Consider the following 15,357-nt stretch of genomic DNA (forward strand, 5'->3'; position numbering starts at 1 on the left):
ATTATTGAACCTAATTATGTATTTGAACTTAATTATTTTACCCCATATTCATTTATTAAATAGTTCTGCAGTTTATATAATTTTGGTTGTATATTTATGTATGTTAATAAAATTGAATGCGTTAAAGATTATTATTTATGATAACACGTAATATTATAGTGGTGTTATATAAATAATAATAAAATAATTATTTTTCATAAACCATGTATACGTATTTGTGACGTAGCGAGCAATATTTGCAATTCGCCAATCAACAATTGTTTCTTCTAAACTGATTTAATCTTTATCACGATTGCAATAAAACACACAATCGTGACGAAATATACTTTTGTATTTGAATGTTCAAAGCATTTAACAATTAGTTGTATAATCTTAACCATAGACAATTTTTTAAAATGGGTATAGCCTCATGTAATTGATTGTCCTTTTCTATAACACAGCCCGCTAATCGCTGTATCGCTTTGTTTCTCTCACACGTTTACATATAACATTTTAAAAGCTATTGGAACGTTCAATTTTATTATTTTTGTCTATGAGTATAACTGATGGTAGGTTGTCTATTGATTGTGACAGTTTAATACACGGTCTTGATTCTCGATTGAGTGAATGACAATTAACAAGTTGTATACAAATTATTGTCGTCTTGGTAAAACAAAAGGCCAAATTTAGTTCATATGATTCAGATTTTATGTAAAGAAAATAATGTAATATTCGTAATCAAATAGGATTTATTATCTGTCCTTGTAAATGAAATAAAAAAACCTATTCATAAGAAATACGTTTTGTAATTTTCATAATTAAATCAAGCTTTATTGTAGGTATTATATATAAATAAGCTTTATATTATAGACTGATATATGCTGGCATATGTACGCATTACTATTATATTTTTTTTAGGTATGTAACTTTGACATAGGTTAAAAACGAGTTATAAAAAAAAACACATTCTTACGTGCAACAAACAGACGTGAAAATCTTTAGTTTTAATCATCTGTATTTCAAAATATAAGTAATAATTATTATCTGTGGTAATTTTATTGCCAAATGCATGCAAAATTGATTTAAATTAATATTGTATCAATACTATGAACGACATGTATTCAAAAATAATTCTAATCTTCATATAAATAAAGATCAAAATATGATGTTACAATATAATGTGTTATTGTTGTTCACTGTATTGATGAAATATTAACAAAGTGATCAGTCATGTTTTGTGATATTATAGGTTAAATTAAATAGATTTACTTGTATTTATATATTAGTTCTAGAATATTATGTATAAACCATGTGTCTGTATTTTAGAAGCAAAGTACCTTATAAATCTTATATATATATTATATTTCCTTAAAAACTATTAATGAATTACCGGTGCCATATAATTGTAAAAAAATTAAAAGAAATGTATCTCAGTCCAGCCTGATTAATAAACTAATATTTGAACATAAATTTACATAAGTTTAGTATGCTTAAACATATGTTTGTCTTACTCTTTCAAATGTCAAATCAAGTATAGACAGAAGGAGAAAAATAATGTGTGACTAAACACCTAATAATGCTTATGAGAAAGGCCTTGATGTCTAGAGGAGTTTGCTTGTTGTGTGCCCTCTATTGTCATAAAAGTTCAGACGAAAACATTGGACAATTCAATGCAATGTTACAGTCAATAATGATAAAAATAAACAGTGTTAGTGAGTATTAGGCGTTGAACTTTGAGAGACCCAGTTTGGCTATTACACATTGGAGAATACGACTATGCACCTTTCAGGTCCTGGATCTTTAAATCTGTTTGGATGGTACCAAATTGTTCTATAGTTTCCAATCAATCTTTAGTTACATACGATCGACGCTAAGATATCTTTTGAAATGAATGTAAAACCATGTCCAGACAAATAATTATAATTATAATAATTTAATAATAGATGATATGTATTTGTTTGCTATATAAATTTTATGTAATTAATTGAAATATAAAAAGCATTATTAATAATAATAATCATATGTTATTATTTGTTATTAATTTTTTTATATATTATAAAACATATTAAAATCCTTAATGTCTTTTTTAGTTACTAATATTAAAGAGAGTTGGTTTTTTTTAATTTAAATCTAGTCCTAACATTATAATGTATTGAAAATTTGTAGATAAAAGTTCTTATATAAATAATGAGTAATATATATAATAAGACGTGTATTATCAACTGTTTACACCTTTGCCCTTATTATCTGTATAAAATGAGAGTTCTATGCCTCTAAACTACAGAATGTGTAATTAATTTGTAGTTATAATAAAGTGTTAATTGAAAATAGATGTTTTTTTTTTGTATGCAATCCTATAAAATTTAAAGCTTAGAAAAAAAAAAGATTTCAAATAAATGAAATGTATTTTTTAAAATTTTAATGTAGTAGCTTTTGCTACACTGGTTCGTCGGTTCCATAGTATCGTTTGCAAAAATATTTAACCCAATCTAAAACCAAACCTTAATTAATAATTAATTTATTAATGAAATGACATTACATTTAAAAATAGCGAATATACGTAGTTGTCTCGTCATAACGCTCAAATATATTCGCCTAATTTAATTATCACATTGCATCCAGTATGGAAATAAGCAGAAAGTCAAAACTATTTCATGAAATGAAAACTTCAGTGAGTTTTTAAAGCCTACATAAAAGAATGAAGTGGTACGAAGAGTTGAACCAACGTAAGAGCAACGTTGTAGGTCACGCTCAAAACCCTCTCGTAACAGAACCCTTGCGGTGAGTTACACGTGAATGTAAATGTGACACTTGATGAGATTCTAATTTAATTTTCCATGAATTATGTATTTTTCACGAAAATTTTCATATCATTTTCATTGTATGCGTTCGTTTCCTTACACTTATTCGGTATTTTATTTTTTAATTACAAATTTCTAAGACAAATTTAAATTATATAGAATACAAAAATACACATAATACGAAATGAGATTTGAGAATGTAATTAATTAACAAGTGTTGCCATTTGAATATGGTAGTCTCGGAGTCATAGTCTCGGCGTTTTTATCACGTGCATCTTGACCGAACATTTCAATGCATTGGTTCAATGCACCAATTAACTTTTGTGTTTTTTTTTTCACCTTAATAATTATCTACCTTCTCAGTCTTTTTAACTTTTTTCTTAGCGCATCATAATATCTATGAAAATTGTCAAATAAAATGATACTGATGATATGATTGATGACACATTTACTTATAACAATTACACGTATACATATAACACTTAACTATTAATACAATATTACACTCAAATTTTTATTTAATAGATGTATTATCGAAGAAGCATGTAACTTTTGAAGACACGCGATCGAAAAATGTGCCTACCGTCATGCAGTGTGCCTATGACGGATGGTTATTTATCGAGTATTATTGCACATTATTTTTGATAACTAATAGTTAAATTTTTGCTACTATTTTACTTAAATATTGATTATTATTTCTATAAGAAATTAAAGCTGAGTTATTAATTGGTTAACTTAATTAAATCAGTTTGTAATAAAATTCATCACAAAAACCTATTAGATGAAGTTCATTTAAAAAAAATTATTCAAATTTGAACATATGCGGTAATTCCACTAACTTATAACGCTTACAATACGTTTCCGATTCTATTCCAATCCGACATGAGGGCAAGTTCGAATTATATTTTTTTTATCGAATTATATTTCAGTACAATTTCGGTCAAATTGCGACCGGATTGTTGTATTAGTCGAATTGAAAAACTGGTGTTTATCCGTTACAGTTTTAATTCGATTGCAATAGTGATAATTTGTTCGTAAAGTGCGCCCTTAGTAAGCTAATTGTCGAAAACATTCGAAATTTAAATGAAATTGATCGCGAGCCTGTTGAGACAATAAAGTCATGCACTATTTGATTTGGCCTTAATTCGACGGCATTAACTGTTTTGAGCAAACACTATTCTGACGCAGACGAGATGGCTCAGTAGATTGAACCATTTATATCAATTGAAATTTGCGGGTTTAAAACCTCATTCACGAATTTTTATGTGCTTAATTTTTACTCATAATTCATCTTGCTATCAGTAGTGGTACAAATATCATGTAGGTAACGGATTAAATTCTGCCATATATTTATCCACCAAAACAGAATTGGACTCAAGTGGCTCCAAACCTTGATAGGATAGAAGAGTCCTTTGCCCAACAGTGAAACATGTACAGACTATAAAATTATAGCAATGGAGTTCGTTGTTTTTGGATATATTTTTAATCTATGGTTTGCAAAGTATTATATGAACTGTTCGTAACGTAATAAAAATTACTTCTTTTAACGAATGATAATGACTGCATTTTTATTCGTAATACACTCGCAACTTTGTTAAAACAAATGAGTTTAATTTTCATTTAACAACGAACAAGGAAACTAGTGGAAAAAGGAGCATTCGTTTTCGCAATTAATTAAAATTTCTACACACTAAGCGAAGTCTAGCCGTTTAGCGGTCGGGTTAAATCTCTTCAATCGCACAGCGAATACACCACGAGTACAGTTTAATAGCCTACTTTGCTTAATAGAACTAATTTCCCGCGACGCATAATGCCTCACTGTTTCATTTTACGCGCAAGCAATAAATAAAGATCTTTGAGTAACTTTTTGCAATAACAGTTGACAATTTAATATTCGAAGTTTGAATATTCGTCATTACGAAATAAAATAAATTAGGGGAATTTTATTTGACCCTTTTTCGGTTTCTGTCATAAATGTTATATCTTTAATTTACTACATTGGACTCCGATAAACTTTATTTGTAAGTTAATTTAAAATTGTACTTGTTACCAATTATTTTTATAAATATTCTTTATAATTTACACGATTTTCATTTCATGAAAAATATCTACGAATTGTTGAATTTTCGAATTATGAATGAGTTGAAAAAAACAAGTTGATTTCAAAATGCTAATTAGCGTCGTCATTTGCGATCAACTTTCCATGAAGCCTTGTAACTTGTATTACAAGTGTACTTGAGCATCGTTATTGAATAAGTCTATCTATGTAATGAACTAGCGACTCGCCCGGCTTCGCACGGTAGTGCTGATACTAAATATACTCCAGAATTTGTTTATTTACGACATCACATTAGAAACTTCTAAAATTATCAGTGGTTCTTTACTATATTGTCCATATATTATTGACAAAAACCTTTCTTTCGAATCCCTCTATTTATTAACATACCCCGCATCAAAATCCGTTGTGTAATTTTAAAGATATAAGCATACATAGGACAGACAGCGGTAAGCGACTTCGTTTTTATACTATGTAGTGATGAGTATGTGCTCAAATATAAGTAGGTAAACTTTTTTTTAGGCTGATGGAAGGGAATACTTATCAGGATCAACAGCTTTACTTGTATTCAGAGTTATAGAGTTTTAACAGTGCCAACTTTGGGCTGTTACTGCACGAATTTCTCGGAAATACCTAACAACTTTTAATGGTCCGACCTGAGAGTCGAACCAGTTCCTTATGATTTGGTCGTTTAAGCTGGCCGCTAGACAAAGAAGTAGTTGAGTTAATGCTCGTTGATAAGAATATACTATACGACCAATTCAATTGATTGGATTATAAGTTTTATTACCCATACGTAAAATATGTTTTGTAATCTCATATTTGATTTATATGATAAATAAGTTTAATTACGAGAATTTTGCAAATACTTTTGCTCTTTATCACTTCCTTGGCTCATAGTTACTGGAACTTAAAATGAAAAAAAAAATTATACTCTTTCTGCGAAACTCCATCAGATTTACTTTGAGTAATTATTAGATGATTTTTTCATAATACTAATTTATTAACAACAAATTTAAATACATATATGATAATTTAGCTTTTATCGGAAACGCATGAATAATATATATATATATATATATATATATATATATACAACGGAAATAATGTAGGCCTCCAACAAAATTAAAACAATATTCAATTAAAACAAATAAACAGTTACTAAATTTAGTAATGACTTATTTATATTAATTATAGTAATATTTATTTTTAAATAATGATGATAAAAGGTGTCAAGATGGCCCAGTGGTTAAAACATGTGAATCTTAACACTATAAAGATTTCATGTGCTTAATTTGTATTTATGAAAGAACACGTGAGGAAACCTGCATGTGTCGGATTACTAGTCAAATGTATATCGAATTGGAGTAGTGTGATGAAATACACTCTAAACCTTTTCCTTTACATTTACAAGTTACTTAGGTATTAGTTACTTTATTTTAATGAGGATAAATTGTAATTGTAGACGCATATAAGTAGGTTTTATCTATAATATGCATATCATGCTAAGTTACCTAAGTGACCTATACCTAATATCTGGTTATAAAAACAAACTTTATTAAAATTAATATTTCATCAAAATTAATATTCACTTGTCGTACTTGTCGATTGTGATGAAATTTTGCTGAGTATATATAAACGAAAATAATTTAAATAATAAAATGACTATTATTTAAATCATTTTTAAAATTTAAGAACAAATGAATCATATCCTGAGTAATATCTAACTACATATGTAGGAACAGTTTATTTTATTTTAATGTCCAAAGTTTCCTTGGTAATATGAATGTCCTATGCAGTATATTTATATACAGCATATGAAAATATGCACGTCACAAAAGAGATTCAATAGAAGACAAACAAACAAGCATTTAAAAACAGTTTCATATTTTTAAATAACCGTATCAGTAAAAGATAAGGCATGTCATTGTAAATAACAGATTCTTCATTTAATTTATTTGTGTATGTAGGTAGTTTATAAGTGAGCTTTTGTTTAATTTAATAATTATATTTAATGTTTATTAGAACTAACGAGGTCCCCAAATAGTTTATATTTACAAGTATCTCTATTGCTAATCTTCTCATCTTCACGGAGTAAATATAATGAAATCATTAATTATGAATAATTATGTTTTTCTATCATTAAATAATATATTTAACAAGAAATATATGACTTTGAAATTAAAATAATATTAACTGTCAGGATTTTTTAGAATAAAAATCAGTTTTAAACATTATTATATATTAAAAAAAATCATTTTATAAAATTTCATATTCAGATAAATTACATCAGCAAATTGTTGACATGTCTTTAATGGACGTAATGCAAAACACATTTTTCGAAAAAGTAATATGTTAACAATTTAGCTAGCTTAACACATACAATTTTTTTTAAATAAATTTTTATAATAGTTACTCAAAGAGCGGTTCACCGGCAATTATAGAACTTTCAATGCCACATTGATCGTCACCGCGAAGAATTTTGAAGAAGCCATTGTCACCCCAATCGGAATTCCAGGAGTTCGCGATAAGCCAATATTTGTTTCCATTTTCGACGCCCCATCCCATAATCTTAATAGCATGACCTCCGAGTGCGTCGCCTGCTACGTGTTGGTAAACACCACTCTTGTATGAAAGTAAATCAGCGTACACAGTAAAAGCACCTTCAACGGGACCATTCTTGAATATCTCAGCTCTTATATTATCCTCGCCACCTCTAACTGAGTATACATGTTTTCCGTATTTCTTGTCTTTTTTGTATGGAACGTTATAACTAGATTGGCATGTTCTATAGCATTTGGGAGTCTTGGTGTCTCCGCTGCACGGCATTCTATCACCAGGAACGTGATGTTCGCAAGGAGCTATTTCATAGGGTCTGCAGCCCTGTGTCGAGTTATAATTACCCCCTGAAACTAAACCGAAGTGCTTCCAGTATTCCCAAGCCAATGTTGGTATACCCCCATTACAGCCAAGACCGCAAATAGGACAACAACTTAATAAATCTTCGGCGGAGAAATGAAAATGCTTTGTTCCGTTTGAGTAAATACAGTATCGATCGGTCATTGCTTCTACTGCTCCGAAAGCCCAACAACTGCCGCAGGAACCTTGATCTCTTATTTCATTTAGAGTTGGACAATTTGGCCATTTGTCTCTCGGGTCGAAATTGTCGGGTAAACTCGCAATGAGTTCCTCGTCATGTTCCACCGTATCCAGTTTTGCAATAAATTCATCTTCAAGTGTCCCCATCATTTTCATTATCGTGGTCAAAGTCGTTTGAGGTGGAAAATTCCGTCCAGCTTTCCATGTGTTTTGTTTGGAATTTATTATACTTATAAAGGAATCAGAGAGTGGATGAGGTTTCTCTAGGTCTGTCGATGAAACGGTCACCGCGAGTAGTAGCACAAAACACGGTACGCGAAGTGTGTACATGTTTGCGTTTATTATTTTTGCTGAAGTCTAAGCGGGTATCGGGCGCGCAATGAGAGCGGTGCGCGTCGACTGAGTGGAAGTGGGTGCTGCTCATACGCTTCGTAATTACGACGTACACGAGGGGCGAGACAGCGCTTGACCGCGCGTGTCGAAGGTTAATAACGTTCGTATCTAGAACAAAGAAATCAAAGATATATTATTGACTTCTCAGCAGTACCTACAAACTATATTTGCTGAATGATAAGAATATTATTCTACTTGACGATTATTTATTATATTTAAAAAAAAAATTGGTATTTACATTCACCACGAGGTAAAATCGGATAAAAAATGCCATCATTGAATGTAATAAATACATAAAATTACCTGTTTATGATTGCATGAATTAACGATTTTTAGCTATGTATTACATTTAAATATCTACCTATGTGTCTAAATAAATGTTTTTTGTTCGAATTTATTTACAAACCAATATTGTATGGCTTTCTCGTAAATCATATCAATACAAATGGATCGATAAATATGATTTAAACGTTCGATCAATTTTGGTCACTTTTTTACAATTATTTTCAATTTTTTTTTACTATCGAGTAATGTAATGGCAGTAGTTCGTGCTTAAAAAACATGTCTCGTTGAGAAAGAATCATTAATTTCTATCTCTCGTATAACGAGGACGGATCTAGGAAAAAAAAAACGAATTAAAAAATGTGCAGATAAAATTTTATAAAAGTATGATTAAACGCGAAAGTTATTTATTTTTAATTGCATACAAAAAGTCCACACTCGTTTCGTGGTCGACTATTCGTCTATTTATTTATTTAGTATTGGAATTGCCAAGGCGATACATATTTTTATAAGTGTTATCAAGTTGACTCAACGGTCTGTCCAGAACCATTTGACTCGGGAAAAAAAATTGAGCTTAAAATTTGTTTCACCAGCCTTTAGATTATTTAGATTTAAATTTAAACCAAATTCGTATAATGCTTTCTTTAATATATTTATTTTACGGGAATCGAATGTGATTTCTCCCAATATCTCGACCATAAAGACTATAAAATTATTTACAATTCAACTGTCTACATATCTTTTATTTTTCCAATATTTTCGTACAATCGGTAATTTCAGATTTAATGGTGAAAACAGAGGAAATGTATCTCATTTATTAATGACCTTTTAAAAGTGCTGGAATTAAAATCCCAATAAAAATCGTCGCCAAATCCGGATCGTCCGTTTCTCCTTCACAGAAATCTAGATCAAACCTAGCGTATACACTTGATTACAGATTCCGGGTTCATATCTCGAGGCGGTACAAATGAAAGTTGTTTAGTTTGCCGAGGAATCTTAGTAGCGAAGTAAAGAGCGGGTCTCTTAATAAATTGGCAATGTCGCAGGCCGCAACTCGGTGCCTCGTAAGAAATGCGCCTTATCTCTCTTCAGTCGTTTCGGATATGCAAGCGAAGGTGTAGTGAATAAAATCTATATATTCGCATACAATTTTGTACAATATAATTCCACAAATTTGCCTAGCCGTTGGAATAACGTTCAAAAAACTCGGCTGAGTGACGAGCGGACTACATCACGTAAAGGGTAGCGGGTGCCTTATATCGACTGCAGTCTCTCCGATTCGTGCCGAAGACGATTGCATGCATTAGGTCATTATTATGGAATTATAGCTCTTAATTCACCAAGAGGGAATATACAGACTGCTTCTGATTCTACGCTGTGGAATAATTTTTTAGCTTTCTTTGTATTTCGAATGTGACCGAGTGCAGCTAAAAGGATAACATAATTTAATTATTAATTTGTTTGTATCTTTTATTTAATTGTACTTAACTTTTATATAATAACATACTTCTGTTTAAAGGAGCAAGGGCAATTAGTATTTCAAATCTTCTTTGACTATGATGTGACACACGTAACATTTATTATTCAAGCTTTTCTGAATACAAAAAAGTTTGTTTCATTTTTGTTATTTTATCACCTTTATATACAGCGACTCAAATGTATTATGATTTAATACTAATTTTTTTTTTTTTAAGTATACTTTCGAAATAAGAAATTAACTTAAAATGTTGCTGTTCTAGAAAGAAAGTAAGAAGCATCTATATTTTTATACGTATCCTATATTATACAGCATTATAAAAATGTGAAATTTCTTAACCTGCAACAAATAATAAAATAAAAAATACGTCATAATGGTATCATTACGGCATAATGTATTTAATCAGGGATTGTGGTTTGTGCAAACTCGTACGCCATAACCGCTTGGTGGATCTTGTTTCCTCATGATCTCATTGCTTTTCATTCATTTATTAAGCAAATTAATCATTGGACAGTCGAGTCATATGCGTCTATGTATTATAGAACAGAATTTTAAATTAAATTTTCTTATAAGCATATAATGTTTTTAAAATGATTTCAAATATTAAAAATCCATAAAATTCCCATATGTTCAAAAAATTACAGGACAAAGTTCCATAATTAAAGTAACTTAAGAATCGAGGTGGCCCAATGGTTAGAACGCGTTACGCGTATATCTTATCGATGATTGCGGGTTCGTTTGCTTAATTTCTCTTTATAATTCATCTCGTGCTCGAAACAAAAACATTGTGAGGAAACTTGCATATGTCTAATTTCATAGAAATTCTGCCACATGTGTATTCCACCAACCCGCATTGGAACAGCGTGGTGGAATATGTTCCAAAACCTCTCCTCGAAGGGGAGAGGATTCCTAAGCTCAGCAGTCCCACTGCTGCTATATAAATCAAAACAAAATCAAATAAAACAGTGCATACTTTATTGAGTCAGTATGAAACAGGAAGTCATTTGATATGAATCTGTTCTTATCTTCTAGTGTAATATTGAAAACCGACTAAGACGTTATTATGATGCATGTATCCTTTGACGCATAGAACCTTGACATTTTATGATCGTGGTCTGCGGTGAGTTTCAACTTTGTTCTTGTAAAATAGCTTTGCAGATCTCACACTCGTCATATATCTTATTTTCCAAACAAATAATAAATAAATTTGTTCTCGTGTGTTTTAATAATTAATATTAATAAAAAACTTTTAATTCCTTATACATCTTTTGTATATTTTTTATAAATCATACAAGATATAATTATGTTTTATGTTAAATAGGTTTGCTCGTAGGAATTGGGATGTTTTTAGGAATTTCTTTTGGCCCCTACTTTGTAGACCATGTATAAAAATAACAATAATAATTGGAGATGTATTTCGATCATTGGCTGAATAATAATTTTGTTAAATCGATATGAGTATATTCAGATGATTATAGTTTAAGTATATGTTTAGGCAGCACGGACACACTTTTGACCCACAGTGGTTTCTCTCATATATTAACGACGATTGCGCTCGTTATCCTCGATGCTATAGTCTTTATCCAACGCAGGGAAACTTACTTAATCCTGATTGGTGATATTATTGATAATGAGGGTGTTTTGTACGTTGTTCAGCGATTTTACCTCGTTTCGTTAGAGATGCTATTTTATCTCCTATTACTTCGCTGGTACTTCCAATTTAGGTCTTTAGTTTTAAAATTTAGCACAATTGTAAGATTGTCTGTCTTCAATTACAGTAAACGTCGGTTTATATTAGGAAAAAAATTAGTAAACATTATTTCTATATTTAAAATACAATTTAATGTTACTAAAATTTTAACCATTTACTACATCATTTTTTCATTGTTTTTATTTATCATTTTTGGGTCAATGTGGATATGTACTGCCGCAGATTATACCACAAAAAACATACTTTGTATATAAGATATATGTATTGCTCATAGTAAGGTTCTTTATGGGTAAAGTTCTTTAACCTGAAACAGTTTAAATATATTTATTCCTTATACGGTTAGAACCCATTATTGTTTATATATTTTTTACATTCCTAATGGTATGAAAGATTTAAAAATAGTTACAATATGTTCCAAACCTTCTCTTCAAAAGGGAGAGGAGGCCTTAGGCCCAGCAGTGGGGAATTTACACGCTGTTGTTGTTGTTGATATTCATTGATTACTTAAAATGGCAAAGATATATTTATTAATTTCTTTATTATTCTTTCCAAGCTCGGTTGTAAAATAACTCATCGTGAGGGAACCTGTACGCTTCTAAAACAATTCTATCGTATGTGAATATAAATTCAACCGAAGTGTAGAGCATGGTCTAGTGAGTTCTAAACCTTTTCCAATATGAAAAATGGCTTTTGTGATGTAGTGGGTTATGTACAAGCTGTTACTAATGGTTTTACTATTTGAGAAACTGAAGTAAGAGTTTATATGTATTTAATTGACGTAATTGCTAAATTATTTTGAAGAAACTTTCGTATTTTTATTTGATACAATGGTAAGAACATTACACAGAACATGAAGGAAAAAATAGTGAAAGCATCGTTTTATAATTTTGCTTCAAAAAATTATTAGGAGTTTGGTAATTTATTGATTCCGTTATAGATAATAAAATGTTAAAAGTTCTGATACAGCCCTTTTACGCGTTTATTGGCAAAGCTAAAAGCGTTCGAGGAATTTTATTATAGAAGCGAACACCTCGTCCAAGGTAGGATGAATTGACGGAAGCCTGATGTTACAAATTTTTCTTCACTTCTACGGTTTATACAATATGTCATATGTGTCAGTGTTGCTATTAAAAATTATCGATTTTGTCTCGGATATTTGAAAAATTATTGTAAATATACAATGAAGCCACCGTTATTACGAACAAACTTAGATAAAAATACCCTGATAGGAGTCACAAGCTATGAGATTTTATCCAGCGGGGATTTACACCGAAGTGGATTGTATTAAAACCTTCTTCATGAAAAATTATATAAATGTATTAACTTTCATGGAGATCAGTTAAACAGTCGAAGTATATTACTTCCAAATATATATAACCACAATTATTTTTACAAATCTATACATATCATAAAATTGGAGTTTCTGTAATATTAAAATAGCATTTTTACACATGTATACACGGTACATATACTAACATATACCACTGTTTGTTCCGGCTAATATCTGGAACGGCTGGATCGATTTTGACGGGACTTTCACTGACAGATAACTTATATAATAAGGAGTTTTTTTGTTAAATTCAAACGGGTAAAATGTCCCGGGCACAGCTAGTACGATATATAGTCGATCAAAATATATTTTTATAGGATTTTTCGAAAGTAAATATATTCGCAAGTGATTGTAATACTCAAAGGGCGAATTCTTTGAGCATTAATGTTTTCGTGACACGAAACAGGCGGTTCTGACCGATAGCGGTGCCGTAATGAATTTCCAAACGTCTCGGCATTCTGCTTTTAACGGCTTTTAGTGTAGTTTATGTGTTTCGTGTGTACTTTGCTCTGCAAATATCACTATCACTATAACATATTGAAAAACAAAGTCACATCTATGTCTGTCTGTATGTTCGCTATAAACTCCAAAACTACTGAACGGATTTTCATGCGGTTTACACTAATAGGTAGAAGGTTTAGGTATATTAAAAAATCTTATGTCCTTTGCCTACCTTTGCGAAGCCGGAACGGGCCTCTAGTTTACTTATATGTAGCTGGTTAAGCCTTAATCGGTAAGCGAAATCATGTATTTTCTAACGACAAATGATTTAATTAAAATATTTTATTTTAATAAGTTATATTTTTATACATAAGCTCTAAAAACGAAAAAGAATACTTGCAAGAATAAGTTGTTGGACTACATGTTATTAATAGCTATATCTACATAATATATGTATATTTTTATGATGGAGGTAGACGAACGTGTGCATAGACTAGCAGATTGTAAGTGGTCACCACCGCCTATACACATTATCGCTGTAAGAAATATTAATTATTCCTTACATTATCATAGAATCTTGGGATCTAAGATGTTATTTATATCCGTTGGGCATATTGCACTTGCTCACTTCCTGTCAAACTAGTAGGTAGATTATATGGTGAGTGGATGGTAACTTCATCAACGTATAACTAAATATATAGGTGCGTCTGTCTTGAAACTATAACCAGTAATAAGTGGATTGAAGTAAATGTATATAATACTTTCACTTTACCTTACAAGAATAGTATGACATCTAATTAACACACCTGACGTTAATTGCTTTTACTTTCTTTGGATAAATAGTAAGTTTTTGTATAATTTATTATCAAAACCCTTTTCCTAACGAATGTAATAAATTATGTCATTAAACTAAATGGTACCGTTACAAAGTCATAATATTATTCTATTATTTAGTCATCCATATATTTTGGTTATGTTTAGATCTATTAATAGATTAAGTAGACAAACAATTAAAATTATAATTTACTATTAAGTGTACTTATTGGTGAAAATAGACAATTCTAATTAGAGAAGTTCTTACCGGTTCTAAGTCGAATCTAAATTCTAAATCGGTTTGCATGTAATTAATTTTAGTAGGTAACATGACGGTACAAAAAAGCCTACTTGAAAAAATAATATATATATAATTTTGATTTTAATAGAATAAATCATGTGCATATAAATATTTATTTTGAAAATCTACATTAAAAAAAATCATAAAAACCAATTTATGTGAAATGATCAATAAAATACATATTTCCTTTTTTATATGAGCTTTTTACATTGATACTATAAAAAGTGTTTTTTTAATATCGTCCTTTTATGTTTTTTCATGGGCGGTAAAAATTTAACGGCAGGCCCAAAGAAATATGTAAATTTGACGCTTTTGAGGTTAAATGAAATTCAATCAATGTTTCGGAACGTTATGTTCACAGATAATATATTTTAAACTCATTGTTTGCTTGAATGCAGAATTAATGGTTATGTTTTTTTTGGGGATCGACAGGCGAATGGGGAAATAAACCACGTGACAGTAAGTCCTCACTGCCCATAGATATTAAACCGGTATGAAACTTTACAAAACCAAGTCACCAAGAGCCTTAGTAACTAAGATGCTACGTCCTTCCTACCAATAAACATACGTACATAATATTATTATTAATCTAGTATTAGTAATCCAAGTTCGGCTTATCGAATTCAAATATCGAATCGAATTTGAGTGATATATAACATAATGTATATAATATA

The 15,357-nt window shown here is 30.2% G+C and overlaps 1 protein-coding gene across 1 annotated transcript; it reads right to left on the reverse strand.

Annotated features, from left to right (window-relative positions):
• Window positions 1-7,234: 7,234 nt before the first annotated feature.
• On the reverse strand, window positions 7,235-8,354 carry LOC124529918 (cathepsin B). The gene has a single exon (XM_047103857.1). It carries the CDS (start codon window positions 8,263-8,265, stop codon window positions 7,249-7,251), a length of 1,017 nt encoding a protein of 338 aa, XP_046959813.1. The 5' UTR covers window positions 8,266-8,354; the 3' UTR covers window positions 7,235-7,248.
• Between the last annotated feature and the right edge of the window lie 7,003 nt (window positions 8,355-15,357).

This window comes from Vanessa cardui, chromosome 5, assembly GCF_905220365.1.
Source record: "Vanessa cardui chromosome 5, ilVanCard2.1, whole genome shotgun sequence".
Taxonomy (NCBI): Eukaryota; Metazoa; Arthropoda; class Insecta; order Lepidoptera; family Nymphalidae; genus Vanessa; species Vanessa cardui.